Below are 22,670 nucleotides of genomic sequence, written 5' to 3'. Positions count from 1 at the left end.
TGTCTTTGTTTCTTCATATTAGTTTAGATGTTTGTTTTTCTTTCTTTCTATTTATTTAGATCTATTTCCTGTCAGGGCCGTGTGGACGTGTCACTTTGTGTTCTGTTACTTCCTGTTTGTCTCTTTATGTTTGTTTATTATGTGAAGTTCCTCAGCTGTCTATCAGTTTTAGGTCATTTTAAACCTCTGTCCCCACAGGAGCGGTTGTCCTGACCCTAACCCTGCAGAATGCCAGGATGGCGCCTCTGCTGCCCCCTCTTGGTACGGAGATCTTCAGACGCTTCACGCCAGCTTCACTGGAAGAGATCCAAAGACGATATGAAGCCGAGGAGGAGGAGCAACAGAGGAAGAAGGAGAAGAACATAGAGGTACAAAACATATTGATCACCTTTCAGCTGTCAATGACAACATTCAACACACTGAGAACAAATATCATCATCAATGAAGTTCATGTCTCACATTAGTTCAAGTGTAGAGCAGCTCCTCCACCAATCAGCAGGGAGAGCAGCCTCATGTGTCACTGTGAAAAAACAAATTAGTCCTGATGGTTTTGCAGCAGTTTTGGATAAAATAACAATATAAATATATAAATAATATAAATAACTATATTAATATATAAATGCAGCCAAGCTGGTCACTGATTGATCAATGGACCAATTAACGATCTATATCACTAATCACATATTTTATTATTTTGATTAAATGTTCATTTTCTTTAACTCTGATTCAAACTCTCCTCTGTGATTGGCTGGTTCTCTGATTGGCTGGTTCTCTGATTGGCTGGTTCTCTGATTGACAGGTGGCAGAGGATGACCTGCCTAAACCAGCCAGTGACCTGGAGGCTGGTAAGCCCATCCCATTCATCTACGGGGACCCGCCTCCTGACCTACTCAACACCCCATTGGAGGAGCTGGATCCCTTCTACCAATCACAGAAGGTCTCTCACCTGTGACCTGTCTGTGTGAACTATGACCTGTCTGTCTCACCTGTGACCTGTCTGTCTGACCTGTATGTCTGACCTGTGACCTGTCTGTGTGACCTGTGACCTGTCTGTCTGACCTGTCTGTCTGACCTGTGACCTGTCTGTCTGACCTGTGACCTGTCTGTGTGACCTGTGACCTGTCTGTCTGACCTGTGACCTGTCTGTCTGACCTGTGACCTGTCTGTCTGACCTGTCTGTGTGACCTGTGACCTGTCTGTCTGACCTGTCTGTTTGACCTGTGACCTGTCTGTCTGCAGACCTTCATCGTGCTCAGTAAGGGAAACACCATCTTCAGGTTTAACGCCGACCCCGCCTGTTACCTGCTGAGTCCGTTTAGCCGTCTGAGGATCTTCTCCATCAGGATCCTCATCCACTCATATCCTTTCTGTCACTGTGCTGCTCTCTGATTGGTTAATATGTCACCCTGTGCTGCTCTCTGATTGGTTAATACATTTCACCCTGTGCTGCTCTCTGATTGGTTAATACATGTCACCCTGTGCTGTTCTCTGATTGGTTAATACATGTCACGCTGTGCTGCTCTCTGATTGGTTAATACATGTCACCCTGTGCTGTTCTCTGATTGATTAATACATTTCACCCTGTGCTGCTCTCTGATTGGTTAATACATGTCACCCTGTGCTGCTCTCTGATTGGTTAATACATGTCACACTGTGCTGCTCTCTGATTGGTTAATACTTGTCACTCTGTGCTGCTCTCGGATTGGTTAATACATGTCACCCTGTGCTGCTCTCTGATTGGTTAATACATTTCACCCTGTGCTGCTCTCTGATTGGTTAATACATGTCACCCTGTGCTGTTCTCTGATTGGTTAATACATGTCACGCTGTGCTGCTCTCTGATTGGTTAATACATGTCACCCTGTGCTGTTCTCTGATTGGTTAATACATGTCACACTGTGCTGCTCTCTGATTGGTTAATACATTTCACCCTGTGCTGCTCTCTGATTGGTTAATACATTTCACCCTGTGCTGCTCTCTGATTGGTTAATACATGTCACCCTGTGCTGTTCTCTGATTGGTTAATACATGTCACGCTGTGCTGCTCTCTGATTGGTTAATACATGTCACCCTGTGCTGTTCTCTGATTGATTAATACATGTCACACTGTGCTGCTCTCTGATTGGTTAATACTTGTCACTCTGTGCTGCTCTCTGATTGGTTAATACATGTCACCCTGTGCTGCTCTCTGATTGGTTAATACATGTCACCCTGTGCTGCTCTCTGATTGGTTAATACATGTCACGTTGTGCTGCTCTCTGATTGGTTAATACATGTCACCCTGTGCTGCTCTCTGATTGGTTAATACATGTCACCCTGTGCTGCTCTCTGATTGGTTAATACATGTCACGCTGTGCTGCTCTCTGATTTGTTAATACATGTCACCCTGTGCTGCTCTCTGATTGGTTAATACATGTCACCTTGTGCTGCTCTCTGATTGGTTAATACATGTCACCCTGTGCTGCTCTCTGATTGGTTAATACATGTCACGCTGTGCTGCTCTCTGATTGGTTAATACATGTCACCCTGTCCTGCTCTCTGATTGGTTAATAAAGTAGCAGATTTTCAGTTATTGTTGATATTTTTTGTTCCTTAAAAGTAAAACTTTATTCAGTTATTTCATCATGTTGACGATTCTGACCAACTGTGTGTTCATGACGATGAGCGACCCTCCAGCATGGAGCAAGACTGTGGAGTGAGTTAACAGCTAGCACGTTACCAGTCTGATGGGTGACTGATGGGTATCCGATGGGTATCTGATGGGTGTCTGATGGGTGACTGATGGGTATCCGATGGGTGTCTGATGGGTATCCGATGGGTATCTGATGGGTGTATGATGGGTGACTGATGGGTATCTGATGGGTGTCTGATGGGTGTCTGATGGGTATCTGATGGGTGTCTGATGGGTATCTGATGGGTGTCTGATGGGTATCTGATGGGTGACTGATGGGTATCCGATGGGTATCTGATGGGTATCCGATGGGTATCTGATGGGTGTATGATGGGTGACTGATGGGTATCTGATGGGTGTCTGATGGGTGTCTGATGGGTATCTGATGGGTGTCTGATGGGTATCTGATGGGTGACTGATGGGTATCCGATGGGTGTCTGATGGGTATCCGATGGGTGTCTGATGGGTATCTGATGGGTGACTGATGGGTATCCGATGGGTATCTGATGGGTGTCTGATGGGTGTCTGATGGGTATCTGATGGGTATCTGATGGGTGTCTGATGGGTATCTGATGGGTGTCTGATGGGTATCTGATGGGTGACTGATGGGTATCCGATGGGTATCTGATGGGTGTCTGATGGGTGTCTGATGGGAATCTGATGGGTATCTGATGGGTGACTGATGGGAATCTGATGGGTGTCTGATGGGAATCTGATGGGTATCTGATGGGTATCCGATGGGAATCTGATGGGTGTCTGATGGGTATCTGATGGGTATCTGATGGGAATCTGATGGTATCTGATGGGTGTCTGATGGGTATCCGATGGGAGTCTGGTGGGTGTCTGATGGGTATCTGATGGGTGTCTGATGGGTATCCGATGGGAGTCTGATGGGTATCTGATGGGTGTCTGATGGGTATCCGATGGGAGTCTGATGGGTGTCTGATGGGTATCTGATGGGTGTCTGATGGGTGTCTGATGGGTGTCTGATGGGTGTCTGATGGGTATCCGATGGGAATCTGATGGGTGTCTGATGGGTATCTGATGGGTGTCTGATGGGTGTCTAATGGATGTTTTTGTGGTCCGGCAGATACGTGTTTACAGGAATTTACACGTTGGAAGCTTCAGTGAAAGTCATGTCGAGAGGATTCTGTGTGGGAGACTTCACCTTCCTCAGAGACCCCTGGAACTGGCTTGACTTCATGGTCATCAGCATGGCGTAAGTCTCAATGCACACTGATGTTGATGATAATGATGATGATGGTGAAAATGAAGGTGATGGTGAATGTGGTGATGATGATGATGGTAGTGGTGATGAAGGTGATGATGATGAATGTGTTTCAGATATCTGACAGAGTTCGTAGATTTGGGAAATGTTTCTGCTTTGAGGACGTTCAGAGTTCTTCGTGCACTAAAAACCATCACAGTCATCCCAGGTCAGTGTGTGTGTGTGTGTGTGTGTGTGTGTGTGTGTGCGTGTGTGTGTGTGTGTTTTTAACACTCACCGACCACTTTATTAGGTCCACCGTGCATGTTTTACACAAATTAAAGATGAGTGTATCTAATCTAATGTTGATTGTCATATGTCTTCAGGAAGTTCTGTATCTAATTCCATTGTCTTTTTAAACGTGTAATTGTTGAGTAAAGTATAGATTTTTCTGATACTCTTTTTAGAGTTGAGCTCTAAAACCAATTCAAGGAGAGAACTGGACGGTAATGATGGATAATTAACTGAATATGAAGATACAAAGCTGTGAAGTTGCAATTATTTAAAAAAGTGAGTTAGGGATTTTTAATTTGATCTCAGCTGCTCAAATGATGCAAAACTATGATCAACATATAAATCCTTTAATATGACCAGACCGCTGTTGGTCCAGGCACTGAAAGATCCACCTGTAATAGAGGGGATAGAGATTATTGAGTGAAAATACTCATCTGAACCGAGCCAGACCTTCAAGGAGTGCTTAACCATTGGGTTCATAGAGGGCCTGAGTGTAGGTTCATGCCGTGGGAGCTTGGAGCACAGTAAAGGGTGTAAAGAGGCAGACCCACATGACAAGTTCTCTAACTGTAAGAACCCAGTCTGAGAGGATCTGAGCGTTATCCTGCTGGAAGTCTCAATCAGAAGATGGTCCACCGTGGTCTTAAAGGGACGGACATGGTCAGCAGCAGTTATCAGGTGGGCTGTGTTGTTTAAACCATGCTCAGGTGGTACTAAGGGGTCCAAAGTGTGCCAGGAACCCCCCCCCCACCCCCACCATGACCCCTCCAGCAGCAGCCTGACCCGCTGATACCAGGCAGGATGGATCCATGCTTCCATGTTCTGACCCGACCATCTGAATGTGGCAGCAGAAACTCATCAGACCCGCCAACGGTTCTCCAGTCTTCTACAGTCCAGTTCTGGTGATATTCAGTTTCCTGTTCTTATTGGACAGGAGGGGAACCCGGTCTCCTGTTTTTGGGAGCCTCCTCTGTAAACCCTGAGATGGTTGTAGATCAACTTTCTTCCTCGCTCTGATGTTCAGTTTGAACTTCAGCAGCTCGTCTACATGCTGCCGTGTGAACAGGTGAACCTAATAAAGTGGCCGGTGGGTGTTGCTGACTGTTGGCAGACGTTATAAACAAACAGTGAGTCAAACAGTCACGTGTCATCATGTTTATGTCTTAAACTCCGCCCCTCTCAGGTTTGAAGACGATTGTCGGAGCTCTTATCCAATCAGTGAAGAAGATGGCTGATGTCATGATCCTGACCGTCTTCTGCCTCAGCGTCTTCGCTCTGATTGGTCTGCAGCTCTTCATGGGAAACTTGAGGCAAAAATGTGTCCTGATGTCGCCACTGTTGCTCGGCAACCACACATATCCCGGCAACCTCACTACTGGTTACCTCGGCAACCACACGACTCCCAGCAACTTCACCACTAGTTACCTTGGCAACTACACCTACGGCAACGACACAGGAAGCAATTTTGATTTCCAAGAGTACATCAAAAATCCCGGTATGATGATGATGAAGAAGAATATGATGATGATGATGATGATGATGATGATGATGATGATGATGATGATGATGATGATGACATTTGTAGCTGTAACATCTTCATGTCTGACTGTCTGACAGAAAACCATTATTATCTCCCCGGAGCGAATGATGCTCTGCTATGTGGAAACAGCTCCGACGCAGGGTAAGTGATGAAGATAATGATGAAGATGATGGTGATGATAATGGTGATGATAATGGTGATGGTGGTGGTGATGATGATGAAGATGATGATGTGTTCAGGGTCTGTCCGGAGGGTTACATCTGTATGAAAGTTGGCAGGAATCCAAACTACGGCTACACGAGCTACGATACGTTCGGCTGGGCGTTTCTGGCTCTGTTCAGACTGATGACCCAGGACTACTGGGAGAACCTGTTCCAGCTGGTCAGGACCTGTCTGTCTCTCTGTACCTGTCTGTCTCTCTTTACCTGTCTGTCTCTCTCACCTGTCTGTCTCTCTGTACCTGTCTGTCTCTCTTTACCTGTCTGTCTCTTGTACCTGTCTGTCTCTCACCTGTCTGTCTCTCTCACCTGTCTGTCTCTCACCTGTCTGTCTCTCTCACCTGTCTGTCTCTCTGTACCTGTCTGTCTCTCTGTACATGACTGTCTCTCTCACCTGTCTGTCTCTCTCAGCTGTCTGTCTCTCTGTACCTGTCTGTCTCTCACCTGTCTGTCTCTCTGTACATGACTGTCTCTCTCACCTGTCTGTCTCTCTGTACCTGTCTGTCTCTCACCTGTCTGTATCTCTGTACCTGTCTGTCTCTCTCACCTGTCTGTCTCTCTGTACCTGTCTGTCTCTCTCACCTGTCTGTCTTTCTGTACCTGTCTGTCTCTGTACCTGTCTGTCTCTCACCTGTCTGTCTCTCTGTACCTGTCTGTCTCTGTACCAGTCTGTCTCTCACCTGTCTCTCTGTACCTGTCTGTCTCTGTACCTCTCTGTCTCTCTGCACCTCTCTGTCTCTCTCACCTGTCTGTCTCTCTGTACCTGTCTGTCTCTCACCTGTCTGTCTCTCTGTACCTGTCTGTCTCTCTCACCTGTCTGTCTCTCTCACCTGTCTGTCTCTCTGTACCTGTCTGTCTCTCTGTACATGACTGTCTCTCTCACCTGTCTGTCTCTCTGTACCTGTCTGTCTCTCTCACCTGTCTGTCTCTGTACCTGTCTGTCTCTCTCACCTGTCTGTCTCTCTGTACCTGTCTGTCTCTCTCACCTGTCTGTCTCTGTACCTGTCTGTCTCTCTCACCTGTCTGTCTCTCACCTGTCTGTCTCTCACCTGTCTGTCTGTCAGACTCTGCGTGCGGCAGGTAAAACCTACATGATCTTCTTCGTGGTGGTGATCTTCCTCGGCTCGTTCTACCTCATTAACCTGATCCTGGCGGTGGTTGCCATGGCGTACGCCGATCAGAACGAGGCAAGCATCGCCGATGCCAAACGGAAGGAGGAAGAGTACGCCCAAATCCTGGAGGCCCTGAAGAAGAGGGAGGAGGTCAGCTGACTGTCCAAACCACTTTATCAATAACTGCTTATTAACAGACCACTATAAACAGAACTTAATCAACACATAAACAGCTGATGAACATCCAATGATTTGTCTGTTGTGTGTGTGTGTGTGTGTGTGTGTGATTTTGTGTGTGTGTGTGTTTATTACAACAGGCAAACTGCAGCGCGGAGTTGTCAGAGAAAGACGATTCATCATCAACTGCAGATGTAAACGAGCAAGATCAAACTGCCACGGATGGTACACACACACACACACACACACACACATACACACACACACACACACACACACTTCATTTCCAATGAAGTCTGTACCTATAAAGTCACTTTCTGTCATCTCCAGTAGGGTAAGGGTCTCCAACTGTTCCTGTAGCTTCCTTTTTACCACAAGAAAAGACAATCCACCCTGAATTCTCCCCGTTCCTTCTTTGTCAGGCAGACACCTGCTAAGTGCTGCGGTTGTATCACTGCTCACCTGTACGGCAGGTCAGAAGGGACAGCATTCACTTGGTGTAAATATTCACATTATTTAGATAAGTGGGAGGAAATAAGAGCAGGAACATTCCAGTAACATGTAAGTAGTGTGATGATGGTTCAGTCATTATATTTAAAGGAGTTCTGGACTAAAACTACATGAGGAATCACAAAGTAACGCTGGAATGGAACTAGTTACTTTTAAAAGTAAAGTTATCTAACACTGTCTCCAGCTGTTGTCTCTAGCTGTCGTCTCCAGCTGTTGTCTCCAGCTGTTGTCTCCAGCTGCTGTCTCTAGCTGTTGTCTCCAGCTGCTGTCTCCAGCTGCTGTCTCTAGCTGTTGTCTCCAGCTGTTGTCTCTAGCTGTTGTCTCCAGCTATCGTCTCCAGCTGCTGTCTCTAGCTGTTGTCTCCAGCTGCTGTCTCCAGCTGCTGTCTCTAGCTATCGTCTCCAGCTGCTGTCTCCAGCTGTCGTCTCCAGCTGCTGTCTCTAGCTGTTGTCTCCAGCTGCTGTCTCTAGCTGTTGTCTCCAGCTGTTGTCTCCAGCTGTTGTCTCTAGCTGTTGTCTCCAGCTGTCGTCTCCAGCTGTCGTCTCCAGCTGCTGTCTTCAGCTGTTGTATCACTGTGTTTCAGGGTTTGATGACGACCAGAGACCGTGTCCTCCATGTTGGTACGCCTTCTCTGACGTCTTCCTGAAGTGGAACTGCTGTGGCTGTTGGCGGTGGCTCAAGCCGTGGCTCTACACCATCGTCATGGACCCGTTCATCGACCTCAGCATCACCATCTGTATCGTGCTGAACACCGTGTTCATGGCCATGGAGCATTACCCCATGACGCCGCAGTTTGAGGAGCTGCTGAGTGTCGGGAACCTGGTCAGTGCCCAAAAAGTCTGCTTCTGTTTGACCTCTGACCCTTGACCTCTGACCTTTGACCCTTGACCCTTGACCTCTGACATCTTGCAGGTGTTCACAGGGATCTTCACGGCTGAGATGGTTCTCAAACTTCTGGCCATGGACCCGTACTACTATTTCCAGGTGAGACTGCTGATTCACTGCATCATCGTGGTGACATCGTGGTGACATCGTGGTTACATCGTGGTGACATTGTGGCGACATCGTGGTGACATTGTGTCGATGGTGATGTGAGATTGACCTGTTGCCATGGTTACAGGTGGGCTGGAACATCTTTGACAGCATCATCGTCACCATGAGTCTGGTGGAGCTGGGATTGGCTAACGTCCAGGGCCTGTCGGTGCTGCGCTCCTTCCGATTGGTCAGTATGACATCAGCATCATTACATCCCCACCTGTCTCCCCCCTACCCGTCTCACCACCTGTCTCCCCCCTACCTGTCTCCTCACCTGTCTCACCACCTGTCTCACCACCTGTCTCCTTACCTGTCTCACCCCCAGATGCGAGTGTTTAAGCTGGCTAAGTCGTGGCCGACTCTAAACATGCTGATAAAGATCATTGGTAACTCGGTGGGGGCTCTGGGGAACCTGACGCTGGTCCTGGCCATCATCGTCTTCATCTTCGCCGTGGTCGGCATGCAGCTGTTTGGGAAGAACTACAAAGACTGCGTGTGCCGCATCGCTGAGGACTGCGAGCTGCCCCGCTGGCACATGCACGACTTCTTCCACGCCTTCCTCATCATCTTCAGGGTCCTCTGCGGCGAGTGGATCGAGACCATGTGGGACTGCATGGAAGTGGCGGGTCAGACCATGTGCCTGATGGTCTTCATGTTGGTCATGGTCATCGGGAACCTGGTGGTGAGTCAGATCCAGGTCCTGAACCAGACCTGAACCAGTAATCAGTTTTATAACATTTATATTTTCATATTTATGAATTATTCTGACTGCTGAGAACTCAACATGAGACCAGCTCCACCTGGAACTGGTTTGGACCTCTTCCTCTCAGAGTCCTCCTCAGTCTTTGAGATGTTGGTTCTGGTCTCACCGGTCCTCAGAGTCCCACCAGAGTCCTTCAGCAAATCTAATGTCAATTTAAATGTGCATAGTGAACCTGGTCCTGACTTTTGGGGCTTTTCCATTATACAGTTCTAGCTCTGCTCTACTGGGTTTTGGTACCAGGTTGTTTTCCATGACTTCATAGTTCCTCCTCAACATGAGCGGGGTCGTCATAGCAACGCTGCGTTAAACTGCTGTGACTTTGTTTTATACGCGACACAAACACATAACGGCTCATGACTCTTCCAGTGACTCTCTGACCAATCAGTGGCCGGCAGTCTGTTGACGTCACATTTAGTATCGGCTCGGCTCGATTGGAACCTCGGCAGAGCAGATACTAAAAAAGTACCAGGTACCAGGTACTATCCCTGATGGAGCAGCAGGTACCAGGTACTATCCCTGATGGAGCAGCAGGTACCAGGTACTAACCCTGATGGAGCAGCAGGTACCAGGTACTATCCCTGATGGAGCAGCAGGTACCAGGTACTATCCCTGATGGAGGAGCAGGTACCAGGTACTATCCCTGATGGAGGAGCAGGTACCAGGTACTATACCTGATGGAGAAGCAGGTACCAGGTACTATCCCTGATGGAGGAGCAGGTACCAGGTACTATCCCTGATGGAGGAGCAGGTACCAGGTACTATCCCTGATGGAGCAGCAGGTACCAGGTACTATCCCTGATGGAGCAGCAGGTACCAGGTACTATCCCTGATGGAGCAGCAGGTACCAGGTACTATCCCTGATGGAGGAGCAGGTACCAGGTACTATCCCTGATGGAGCAGCAGGTACCAGGTACTATCCCTGATGGAGGAGCAGGTACCAGGTACTATCCCTGATGGAGCAGCAGCAGGTACCAGGTACTATCCCTGATGGAGCAGCAGGTACCAGGTACTATCCCTGATGGAGGAGCAGCAGGTACCAGGTACTATCCCTGATGGAGCAGCAGCAGGTACCAGGTACTATCCCTGATGGAGCAGCAGCAGGTACCAGGTACTATCCCTGATGGAAATGCAGAAACACTGAGAAGAGTAGAGCTAAAACTCCTTAATGGGAAAGCTCCTTTAGTTTCAGACTGTGGGTGTGCCCCCCCCCCCGCCTCACTCTGCTGGTCTGGTTTCAGGTCCTGAACCTGTTCCTGGCTCTGCTGCTCAGCTCCTTCAGCGGTGAGAATCTGTCGGCTCCAGACGAAGACGGAGAGAACAACCTGCAGATCGCCATAAACCGGATCAACAGGGCCGTTGCCTGGGTGACGACCTGGGTCCTGGAACAGGTCTGGACTCTGCTGGGGAAGAAGGACCTGGACCAGAGCGGTAGATCCAGACCACCTCAGAACCAGGACTTCATCAGTCTGTGAGGTTTGAATACTGAATGTTTTCTCTGTGTCTTTAGCGGCCGGCGGCGACGAGGACGACAGAAAGGAGTTCTTGGCTTTGTCCTTTGTGACCTCGGACCAGCCGGGGTCAGAGGTCAACTTTCTCAACTGTAACCATGACGAGCAGCCTAGCAACTACAACAACATCGCCACCCTGAAGGTTCCGATCGCCGAGGCCGAGTCAGACTTTGAGACGCCTGAAAATGACGATGAAGATGACGATGATGATGATGATGATGATGATGATGACGATGACGATGACGATGATGATGATGATGATAATGATGAAGATGAAGAACATCACTCCCAAGTAAATCCTAAAGTTATCTCTGTTTCATAAAGAGCGGGAAAATAGAATCCCCGATCAATAATCGATCTGTGTTTGTTCAGTGTGACGAGTCGTCGCTCTGCAGCACGGTCCAGAGGATCCCTGAAGTCCAGGAGGAAGACCACGATGAAGATCAGGATAACAACATACCTGTGGACTGCTACACTGAAGGTACACACATACACTCTGAAACCACACACACACACACACATATATACATACACACACACACACACACACACACACACACACACACACACACATACACACACACACACACAATCAATCAATAAAAATCTGTGTTTATATTTGTGTGTGTGTATACGTGTGTATGTGTGTGTGTGTGTCTGTGTAAATGTGTGTGTATACGTGTGTATATGTGTGTGTGTGTGTGTGTGTGTGTGTGTGTGTATATGTGTGTGTGTCTGTGTGTGTGTGTGTGTGTGTATGTGTGTATGTGTGTGTGTGTGTGTGTGTGTATGTATATATGTGTGTGTGTGTGTGTGTGTGTGTGTATGTATATATGTGTGTGTGTGTGCGTGTTTGTGGTTTCAGAGTGTTACCGTTGCTGTCCTCGCCTGGACATAGACACGTCCCAGGGCCGAGGGAAGGTCTGGTCTAACTTCAGGAGAACGTGTTACTCCATCGTTGAACACAACTACTTTGAGTCTTTCATCATCTTCATGATCCTGCTGAGCAGCGGCGCTCTGGTGACTCTTTATCTTTTATTAACGTCAACATTCAATCTGTTACTGTAACATCAGACCATGTGACTGAGCAGGTCAGATCTGATTGGTCCTCAGTGTGAGTACTAACCTTTGAAGACAACATGGCCGACAGCAGCTCGCTGGAAAACTAACCACAGGACTAACATGTAGCTAACAGCGGACTACAAATATGGCTGCCGTAGGTGAGTTTTTAACACTGTGACATCATGATGAACTAATGAAAAACCTCTCTTCTGTTGGCATGGAAACAAATTATCATCATCCAATTAGAGCTCAGATTTCAGCTCGATGAGCGTCACTGATTCATAAAAGAAACAATCAGACTCTGATACTAAAGTATTCGGAACTAACTGAGCTGGAGGTGAGACTCACCTGTGTTAACACGAGTGTGTGTGTGTGTGTGTGTGTGTGTGTGTGTGTGTGTGTGTGTGTGTGTGTGTGTGTGTGTGTGTGTGTGTGTGTGTGTGAACCAGGCGGGGAGCTCCGCTCCTCTGAAATGAGGCCAACGTGGAAGTAACTTAAAACTGCATTCTATCAAAAGGCCACCAGGGGGCGACCGTTTTGGTGTCAAAAGGACTTCCGTCTCTATACAAGTCAATGGAGAATTCACCAACTTCTCACTTGATTTCTAACCTCAGTAAACGTTTTCAAAATGTGTTTATGGTCTCAATCGCTAGTTTAAAGCCTTCTTCAATGCAGTATGATGTTCATTTGGGACATTTTGGCCTCCCTGATTTTATATGTGACGATAAAGCAGGGTATGCATTAGGGCGTGGCTACGTGGTGATTGACAGGTTGATTGGTTCACAGGTTCAGGAGGGCGCCTCATGCTCCTCCTGATGCCCATATAAGTAGAATCCCTGTTTTTATTTTTCCCAGCATGCACCTGAAATTTTTAAGATGGCGCTGCTCAGATCCGATACTATTGGCCTCTGAGCAGCAGTCCACAAACCAATGGGTGACGTCACGGATGTTACGTCCATTTCTTATATACAGTCTATGGTGTGAACAGTGTTAACATGTGTGTGTGTGTGTGTGTGTGTGTGAACAGTGTTAACATGAGTGTGTGTGTGTGTGTGTGTGTGTGTGTGTGTGTGTGTGTGTGTGTGTGTGTGAACAGTGTTAACATGTGTTTGTGTGTGTGTGTGTGAACAGTGTTAACATGTGTTTGTGTGTGTGTGTGTGTGTGTGTGAACAGGCGTTTGAAGACGTCTACCTGGAGCAGCGTCGGGTCATAAAGACGCTGCTGGAGTTTGCAGACCAGGTGTTCACCTACGTGTTCGTAATCGAGATGATTCTCAAGTGGGTCGCCTACGGATTCAAGACCTACTTCACCAACGCCTGGTGCTGGCTTGACTTCCTCATCGTAGACGTAAGAACATGTTACCATAGCAACGGGCCCTGTATGCAGACGGGTCAGTGAGGTGTTTATGTCTCCATGTGGTTTATTTAAATGTAAAGGGTTAAAATGTGAAAATAAACGTATGAATAACTTCACACATTCTTTTTTGTGGACCCAGCATCAAATTTCTGCTTTTAATCCATTTAGAGAGAATATATTAGAGGATTATGGCAAAAATGTCTAAGTGGTGTAACCATAAAAACTTTGTACCAAATAATTCAACTTGCTTAAAAACAGTAAATAGTCAATAAAACACCATATCAACTAGTTTGGCATGATCTTACATTATAACTTTATATTAAATAAAGGTAATGGAATACAATTGTTCTAAATATTACATTTACTCTGGTTACCATGGAGATCAGGAAACATTTACATGTTTTAAATGAAGTCATTATTAGTATAAGTCCACTTAAATACACTGTAGGTGATAAAATATGTAATAGTTATCATTCTTTTGTGGTTACACCATTTGACATTTTCAGGAGCATTCAGTCTTACTTTTGGTATAAAATGGTTTAATGTCATTTCAAATGATATAAAACCAACAAAAATACTAAATGTACATTTTAACAAACCTGAAGCTGCTTTTAAATCTAGTTTAACTGATTTATGAATTCATCATCTTCCCAAAACACTTATTATTACTGAGCCTGCTGTAATCAGACTGACTATTAAAAAGCGCCCATGTGAATAAATGAAGCTACTCTTTTATATCAGTCTGAATTGGTTGGAGGTCCCAGAGTTGCAGAGTGAATCAGGCGGGTGTTTACAGACGTTCCTCCTGTTCTTATATTGCTCATCTTGACTCTCATCTGTCTCTGAGCCGGGTGTCTTCTGTTGTGGTGCTAAATAAATAAAGGTTGATTTATTGTCCAGGTGTCTCTGGTGTCTCTGACCGCCAACCTGCTGGGATTCTCTGAGCTGGGAGCCATCAAGTCTCTGAGGACACTGAGAGCTCTGAGGCCCCTGAGGGCCCTGTCTCGCTTTGAGGGCATGAGGGTGAGACACCTGCCCGTCTGTCTCTCTGTGTCCAGGTGTGTGCGGTGTACTGACCCGTCTCTCTCTCTGTCTGTGTGGTCAGGTGGTGGTGAACGCGCTGGTCGGAGCGATCCCGTCCATCTTTAACGTGCTGCTGGTGTGTTTGATCTTCTGGCTGATCTTCAGCATCATGGGCGTCAACCTGTTTGCAGGAAAGTTTTATTACTGCTTTAACGAGACGGCCGGCGAGTCTTTTCACCACGAAGACGTCGACAACAAGACCGAATGTTTGGCTCTGATTCAGATGAACTTCACTGAAGTCCGCTGGAAGAACACGAAGGTTAACTACGACAACGTGGGGATGGGCTACCTGTCGCTGCTGCAGGTGGTCAGTATGAACATGTGACCTCTCCATTAGTTTGGGATGTTTAACTTCAGATAAACTTCAATGTGTTTTTATTTTGCTGATCTCAGTGTTTGTTTCCATCAGGCGACATTTAAAGGTTGGATGGACATCATGTACGCGGCCGTCGACTCCAGAGAGGTCAGTGCATCAGCTGCTAGCTGCTGGTACTGTTACTGGTTACCATGGTTACCATACTGTGTGTGTGTGTGTGTGTATGCAGGTGGAGTCCCAGCCTATCTACGAAGACAACCTGTACATGTATCTGTACTTCGTCTGTTTCATCATCTTCGGCTCTTTCTTCACCCTCAACCTCTTCATCGGAGTCATCATCGACAACTTCAACCAGCAGAAAGCAAAGATAAGTGTCACACTCAGAGAGACAGACAGACAGACAGACAGACAGGCAGGCAGGCAGGCAGGCAGGCAGGCAGGCAGGCAGGCAGGCAGGCAGGCAGGCAGGCAGGCAGGCAGACAGACAGACAGACAGACAGACAGACAGACAGACAGACAGGCAGGCAGGCAGGCAGGCAGACAGACAGACAGACAGATGAATAATGACCTCTCTCTCTCTTGTCTTTACTTGGGGGGAACAGATATCTTCATGACGGAGGAGCAGAAGAAATATTACAACGCTATGAAGAAACTCGGCTCCAAGAAACCTCAGAAACCGGTTCCACGCCCCGAGGTCAGGCGCCGTGAGGTCACTTCCTGTCTGAACCTGTGTGTCCAGGTGTGAAACGTCTTCAAGTGTGTCTCTTCCTGTCCCACAGAACAAGTTCCAGGCGTTGGTGTTTGACCTGGTGACCCAGCAGCCGTTTGACATCTTCATCATGGTGCTGATCTGTCTCAACATGGTGACGATGATGGTGGAGACGGACGAGCAAAGTCCAGAGAAAGACCAGATCCTGTACTGGGTCAACCTGGTCTTCATCATCTTCTTCACCACCGAGTGCACGCTCAAGATCACCGCGCTAAGACATTACTACTTCGCCGTCGGCTGGAACATCTTCGACTTCGTGGTGGTTATTTTGTCCGTCGTAGGTGAGTCGTCTCCTGATGATGTCATTATCCCGTCGGCAGGGTCGGCTACGATTAGACTCGTTGTTGTTGAGCTCATGGGTCACATAACACAACTCTGGGTCTGATTCATGTGTTAAACCAGGCAGGGAGTTCTGGTCCTCTGAAATGAGGCCAACCAGGAAGTAACTTAAAACTGCATTCTATCAAAAGGCCACCAGGGGGCGACCGTTTTGGTGTCAAAAGGACTTCCGTCTCTATACAAGTCAATGGAGAATTCACCAACTTCTCACTTGATTTCTAACCTCAGTAAACGTTTTCAAAATGTGTTTATGGTCTCAATCGCTAGTTTAAAGCCTTCTTCAATGCAGTATGATGTTCATTTGGGACATTTTGGCCTCCCTGATTTTATATGTGACGATAAAGCAGGGTATGCATTAGGGCGTGGCTACGTGGTGATTGACAGGTTGATTGGTTCACAGGTTCAGGAGGGCGCCTCATGCTCCTTTTCTGTGTGTTAAATTCAGTTAGGTAACTGTGTATAACTGTGTTTGATAATTATAGTGTATTTTCATACATTTATATTGTTTTTCAAATGTTTTTAAATAAATAGGGAAACATTTTTTTGGGACTTTTTGTGTTGATACTTTAGGAGTTACAGATTTAGAGTAAAGTACCGAACACTAACCGTCTGGTGAGACTGTTGATTTGTTAAATCGCAGAAGAAGAAGAAGAAGAAGAAGAGTTTGACGTGTTCTTCTTCTCCTCCGTCAGGTCTCCTCCTCGCTGACATCATAGAGAAGTATTTTGTCTCGCCCACGCTCTTCCGTGTGATCCGATTGGCTCGCATCGGTCGGGTCCTTCGTCTCATTCGTGGGGCAAAGGGAATCCGGACGCTGCTCTTCGCCCTGATGATGTCACTTCCTGCCCTCTTCAACATCGGCCTCCTCCTCTTCCTCATCATGTTCATCTTCTCCATCTTCGGCATGTCGAACTTCGCCTACGTGAGGAAGGGCGCCATGATAGACGACATGTTTAACTTCGAGACGTTTGGGAACAGCATGATCTGCATGTTCATGATCACGACGTCGGCGGGTTGGGACGGCCTGCTGGTTCCCATCATGAACACGCCTCCGGACTGCGACCCCAACGCGGAGCATCCGGGTACGCTGGTCAGAGGAGACTGCGGCAGCCCGGGGCTCGGCATCGTCTTCTTCACCACCTACATCATCATGTCCTTCCTGGTGGTGGTAAACATGTACATCGCCATCATCCTGGAGAACTTCAACGTGGCCACAGAGGAGAGCAGCGACCCGCTGTGCGAGGATGACTTCGAGATGTTTTATGAGATCTGGGAGAAGTTCGACCCCGACGCGTCGCAGTTCATCCAGTACAAGTCAGTCTTAATCTGAGTCTTTATTTTTTTTTATAATTATTTTTATTTGCTTTTTTATCTATCATTTTTTACATTCAATGAAAACAAAACAAAACAAGGAAATAGCATGTCTACCCCAAAGTGCACACACACCCTCCATACAGTCACACTGCTCATTCTCCCCAAACATAACATAACATAACATGACATAACATAACATGACATAACATAACATGACATGACATAACATGACATAACATAACATAACATGACATAACATAACATAACATAACATAACATGACATAACATAACATGACATAACATGACATAACATAACATAACATAACATAACATGACATAACATGACATAACATAACATAACATGACATAACATAACATGACATAACATAACATGACATGACATGACATAACATGACATAACATGACATAACATGACATGACATGACATAACATAACATGACATAACATAACATAACATGACATAACATGACATAACATAACATGACATGACATGACATGACATAACATAACATGACATAACATGACATAACATAACATGACATGACATAACATGACATAACATAACATGACATAACATGACATAACATGACATAACATAACATAACATAACATAACATAACATAACATAACATGACATGACATGACATGACATGACATAACATAACATAACATAACATAACATAACATGACATAACATGACATAACATAACATAACATAACATGACATAACATGACATAACATGACATAACATGACATAACATAACATAACATAACATAACATAACATAACATGACATGACATGACATGACATGACATGACATAACATAACATAACATGACATAACATAACATAACATAACATAACATGACATGACATGACATGACATAACATAACATAACATAACATAACATAACATGACATGACATGACATGACATGACATAACATAACATAACATAACATAACATAACATAACATAACATAACATAACATGACATAACATGACATAACATAACATAACATAACATGACATGACATGACATGACATAACATAACATAACATAACATGACATAACATAACATGACATAACATGACATAACATAACATGACATAACATGACATAACATAACATAACATGACATGACATAACATAACACTAATACAAACACATAAGCGTAACACATACATGTCAAACATTCACACTACTCATTCAACACTTTACATGAATCACACGCCACAACATTCTCTCTCAACCAGTTTTATAACTCCACATCCACTCTTTTATTTTTACACCATTCCCACTAACACAGTAACATTTACTTCCACACTTCCATACATACTCAATCTGAGTCATTATGGATCAATAATAATAATAATAATAAAACATATTCAGTTAACTTTAGTAACTCTTTTGTTTCCACAGTAAACTTTCAGATTTCTGCGACACACTGCAGGATCCTCTGAGGATCCCCAAACCCAACACCATCAAACTGATCCACATGGATCTGCCTCTGGTTCCTGGAGACAAGATCCACTGTCTGGACATCCTGCTGGCGCTCACTGCACAGGTAACGTCAGCTGACTCAGGTAATGTCAGCTGACTCAGGTAACGTCAGCTGACTCAGGTAACGTCAGCTGACTCAGGTAACGTCAGCTGACTCAGGTAACGTCAGCTGACTTTCCCAACATTCATTTATTTCCATCAGCCTCCTTTAAGCCTTACATACTGTAGACTTTCTCTAATGTGACTCAGAGTATACAAACATGGAAGTAAAATGCATCTTTTTTATTCATTCCAAAATCAGCATTAAAACATGTTGTTGTGTTTTTTATATTCTATCAAACGTTCTGGACCATAAAACAGTGAATGTGACTGTTTTCCATCAGATGAATCAAACATGATTAATGGCTGATGGAGAATGAACAGTGGCGTGCACAGATAGACCCTAGGTGGTGCTATAGCACCTGCCCGTTGCCCTCTGGACCAAGCAAGTGCCCTTTTGAAAGTTTTTTTGTTTTTTTAACAGTGTACTGTGTGTGGTCCATGTTGACATGATAATCTATAAATGCTCGACGATTAAAAGCGTGTGATAATAATAATTTTCAGTCAGCATTGTGTATACCCACTTCTAAATCCCCCCTGATGCACCATTCAGTTCCATCTGCGAGCCAAATTGCCTATTTTTTTCCTAGGATGGTGAAGCTATCACCCACGCTACTCTGCCTCTAATTGGCTAGTACACGCTGTCAATCTAATCAGTAAACTGATGAGCCAATCGGAGGCAGGGAAGGGCGGGCCATGCCGAGGTAAATATTGCTAACCGAATTTACTTTTACACGTTTACTTTAAATGATTAGCCTTTAGGATATGCAATGAACCGGTAAGTTTAGGTAGATTGCTAGTTTGGGTAACTTCTGAAACATTGGACACAGAGAACAGTGCAACACAAATAATACAACATGTTGCCAGTGAGATGCAGAGCAACATGTCAGTAGCATTATAGCATCATCCTTAAATTAGCATTATAGCATCATCCTTAAATTAGCATTATAGCATCATCCTTAAATTAGCATTATAGCATCATCCTTAAATTAGCATTATAGCATCATCCTTAAATTAGCATTATAGCATCATCCTTAAATTAGCATTATAGCATCATCCTTAAATTAGCATTATAGCATCATCCTTACATTAGCTGTCCTAATTGACGAGGCATCTTCTTTAAGTCACAAAGCTGTCATGACAGTTTCTATTAAAGCACTTTTGAGTTTATCTGATTGATTTTGATGTGTGGAAGAGAATTATGTGTTTTTTTAATCTAAGGTGAAATATAAACGAGGATGCATTGTCAAATTCAGATCTGAAGTATTTTATTTAAATAAATATTCAAACAATAACTTAAACACCATGTTTGCCTCATTTATATTGTACATCCATGCAGGCTGCCTGTGTGACCATTAATACCTACAAACTGCTCCTGATCAGGTCATGTTAGTTTTATAATAGTGGCACATCAGGCCCACACTATCTGTTGCTAATCAGCTGTTCAAAGAGACAGTTTACAAAAGAAACTACTGACTTGCCAAGTGAGAGAATAGGTGTCATTCCTTATTCCTTAATAGTTCACTCACAATGCATAGTGGTCTCTCACTAGTCTGTGGGCCTGTATTGGTTTAGTCATTTCATAATCCTTCCTCCCTGAGATCAAGCAGCAGAAATGATGATGAGCAAATACTACTGACGGATGTTTGGGTAAACTAAATAGAGTCTTACATCACTGTTTCTAAAACAGGGCGTTTTTCTGGTCTGCGTTAAAAAAGGGCAAAATGTAGAGTATACCCACTTCTCCAGGGACCACTACACCACTGATTGTAGCTGCCTAACTTGCTAAAAACCTCATGTGCTTATATTCCAGAGAAATAAGACAACAGTGATTGACTGATCAGTGCTATAGTCCAATTGAAAGGTCAATATTAACATATTGACATAAATAAATATGCAATTACATTCAACATGTAACTGTAATGTTTTTTTGTTTGTACTGCTATAATAAGACAGCCGACAGTTCCACCTGCCGCACAAAGTGCCCTTATTTTACACTGAGCACCTGCCCCCAGAATGTCTGTGCACGCCACTGAGAATGAATGAATGTTAGTGAAGAGATGAGTCAGAATATGAACAGCCTGCAGTCATGTCACACCATGGTGCATTCAGGTGCACCTCGTAAACTCAGAAATCTGTAATCAACGGGTCAAAAAGGTGAAAAAGTCTCTTTTTTTCTTCTTACTGCAGAATTTAGATGCTAAAGAAAAACATGTTCATATATTTCTAAACCGGCACATTTAGCTACGACCACAAAGACAATCTGACGACATGTGATGTGATATTTTATGTTGCGATGCTTTGCCCCGTGTTACTTTATGTTGTGTTATATATATATATATATGTGTGTGTGTGTGTTATGTGTGGTTTGGTGTGTGTGTAGGTGCTGGGTGATTCAGGAGGGATGGACGCTCTCAAAGCCAGCATGGAGGAGAAGTTCATGGCCAACAATCCCTCAAAGGTTTGAACTGATCATCTGCTGTTAAACTTAATGTTTACTGGTTTAATATTTCATCATTAAATCACTAGTACAATATAATGTAGAACATGACGGATCAATAGAAACTGATGTGTTGATATATTACTGCAGGTGTCGTATCAACCAATCAGCAGCACCCTGCGGAGGAAACAGGAAGAGGTGGCAGCGAGGGTGATCCAGAGAGCGTACAGGAAGCACCTGCTGCAGCGGACGCTCAAACTGGCGTCCTACAAATACCGCGAGAAGACGCAGGGACGGCGAGGCGATGAACCGCCTCCAGAGACAGAAGGTCTCCTCTGTCAACGAATCCATCAGCTGTACGGAGACGGAGACGAGTTGAGGACACCTGTCTCATCTGTCTCACCGGTCTCACCTGTCTCACCTGTCTCACCTGTCTCACCGGTCTCACCTGTCTCATCGGTCTCACCTGTCTCACCGGTCTCACCGGTCTCAGGTGAGGGTCCAGCTCCTGCTGCACGGGTGGAGCTTCAGAGTGAGTTTCTCCTCCACGCTGCGCCGCCACTCAACATGCGTGACTTCCTTCGAGATGAGAACCTGAGGGAGTCTATCGTCTGATCGTGGCTTCCTGAGGACTCACCTTAGGACTCACCTGAGGACTCACCTGAGGACTCACCTGAGGACTCACCTGAGGACTCACCTGAGGACTCACCTAAGGACTCACCTGAGGACATTTCCTTTGGGAGCAGCTGAAGCTTCTTCAGCTTTGAACATGACAAACATTTGATGCTGTTTTTTTTCATCTGAACTTTATTTAAACTAACGCAGGATATTAATGACGCTTACCTGACCGCTATGATGTCATCAGTACTCTCAGACCAAGAACAAGTCAAGATGACCAATCACAGAGCAGACCTGCCGACATTCTGTAGAAACTGTTGCTGCATATGTTGAACAAGTGAACGTTTAATAATCATCTTTAATTTCACTTCATATCAAACGTTCACAGACCAGCAGAGTCATCTGATCGCTGCCGATCAATAATCAATTCAGTCCAACTCAGACCTTCATCAGCAGGGTCAGCAGCTGGAATGAATGATGTCATTGTGATGTCATCGTGATGTCAGCGTGATGTCATCGTGATGTCAGCGTGATGTCATCGTGATGTCAGCGTGATGTCAGCGTGATGTCAGCGTGATGTCATCGTGATGTCATTGTGATGTCAGCGTGATGTCAGCGTGATGTCATCGTGATGTCAGCGTGATGTCATCGTGATGTCAGCGTGATGTCAGCGTGATGTCATCGTGATGTCAGCGTGATGTCATCGTGATGT

General features: G+C 45.3%; 1 protein-coding gene across 1 annotated transcript; it reads left to right on the top strand.

Moving 5' to 3' along the window:
• Positions 1-229: 229 nt before the first annotated feature.
• Positions 230-22,001, top strand: scn4ab (sodium channel, voltage-gated, type IV, alpha, b). The gene is given in 31 exon segments (XM_062439553.1): positions 230-368; positions 809-937; positions 1,240-1,358; positions 2,606-2,695; positions 3,762-3,890; positions 4,016-4,107; positions 5,356-5,667; positions 5,790-5,853; positions 5,952-6,093; positions 6,995-7,214; positions 8,298-8,551; positions 8,642-8,713; positions 8,850-8,951; positions 9,090-9,446; positions 10,766-10,955; positions 11,035-11,210; positions 11,286-11,327; positions 11,408-11,516; positions 11,901-12,055; positions 13,272-13,445; positions 14,355-14,477; positions 14,560-14,844; positions 14,947-15,000; positions 15,083-15,220; positions 15,443-15,547; positions 15,633-15,903; positions 16,654-17,275; positions 18,721-18,865; positions 21,284-21,361; positions 21,491-21,736; positions 21,839-22,001. Coding segments are annotated over 31 exon segments (5,244 nt in total). The 5' UTR covers positions 230-236; the 3' UTR covers positions 21,956-22,001.
• Positions 22,002-22,670: the final 669 nt, after the last annotated feature.

Source organism: Scomber scombrus, chromosome 18 (genome assembly GCF_963691925.1).
Source record: "Scomber scombrus chromosome 18, fScoSco1.1, whole genome shotgun sequence".
Taxonomy (NCBI): domain Eukaryota; kingdom Metazoa; phylum Chordata; class Actinopteri; order Scombriformes; family Scombridae; genus Scomber; species Scomber scombrus.
The sequence above is the reverse complement of the archived record's forward strand: the minus strand, read 5'-3'. Positions and strand labels throughout refer to the sequence as shown.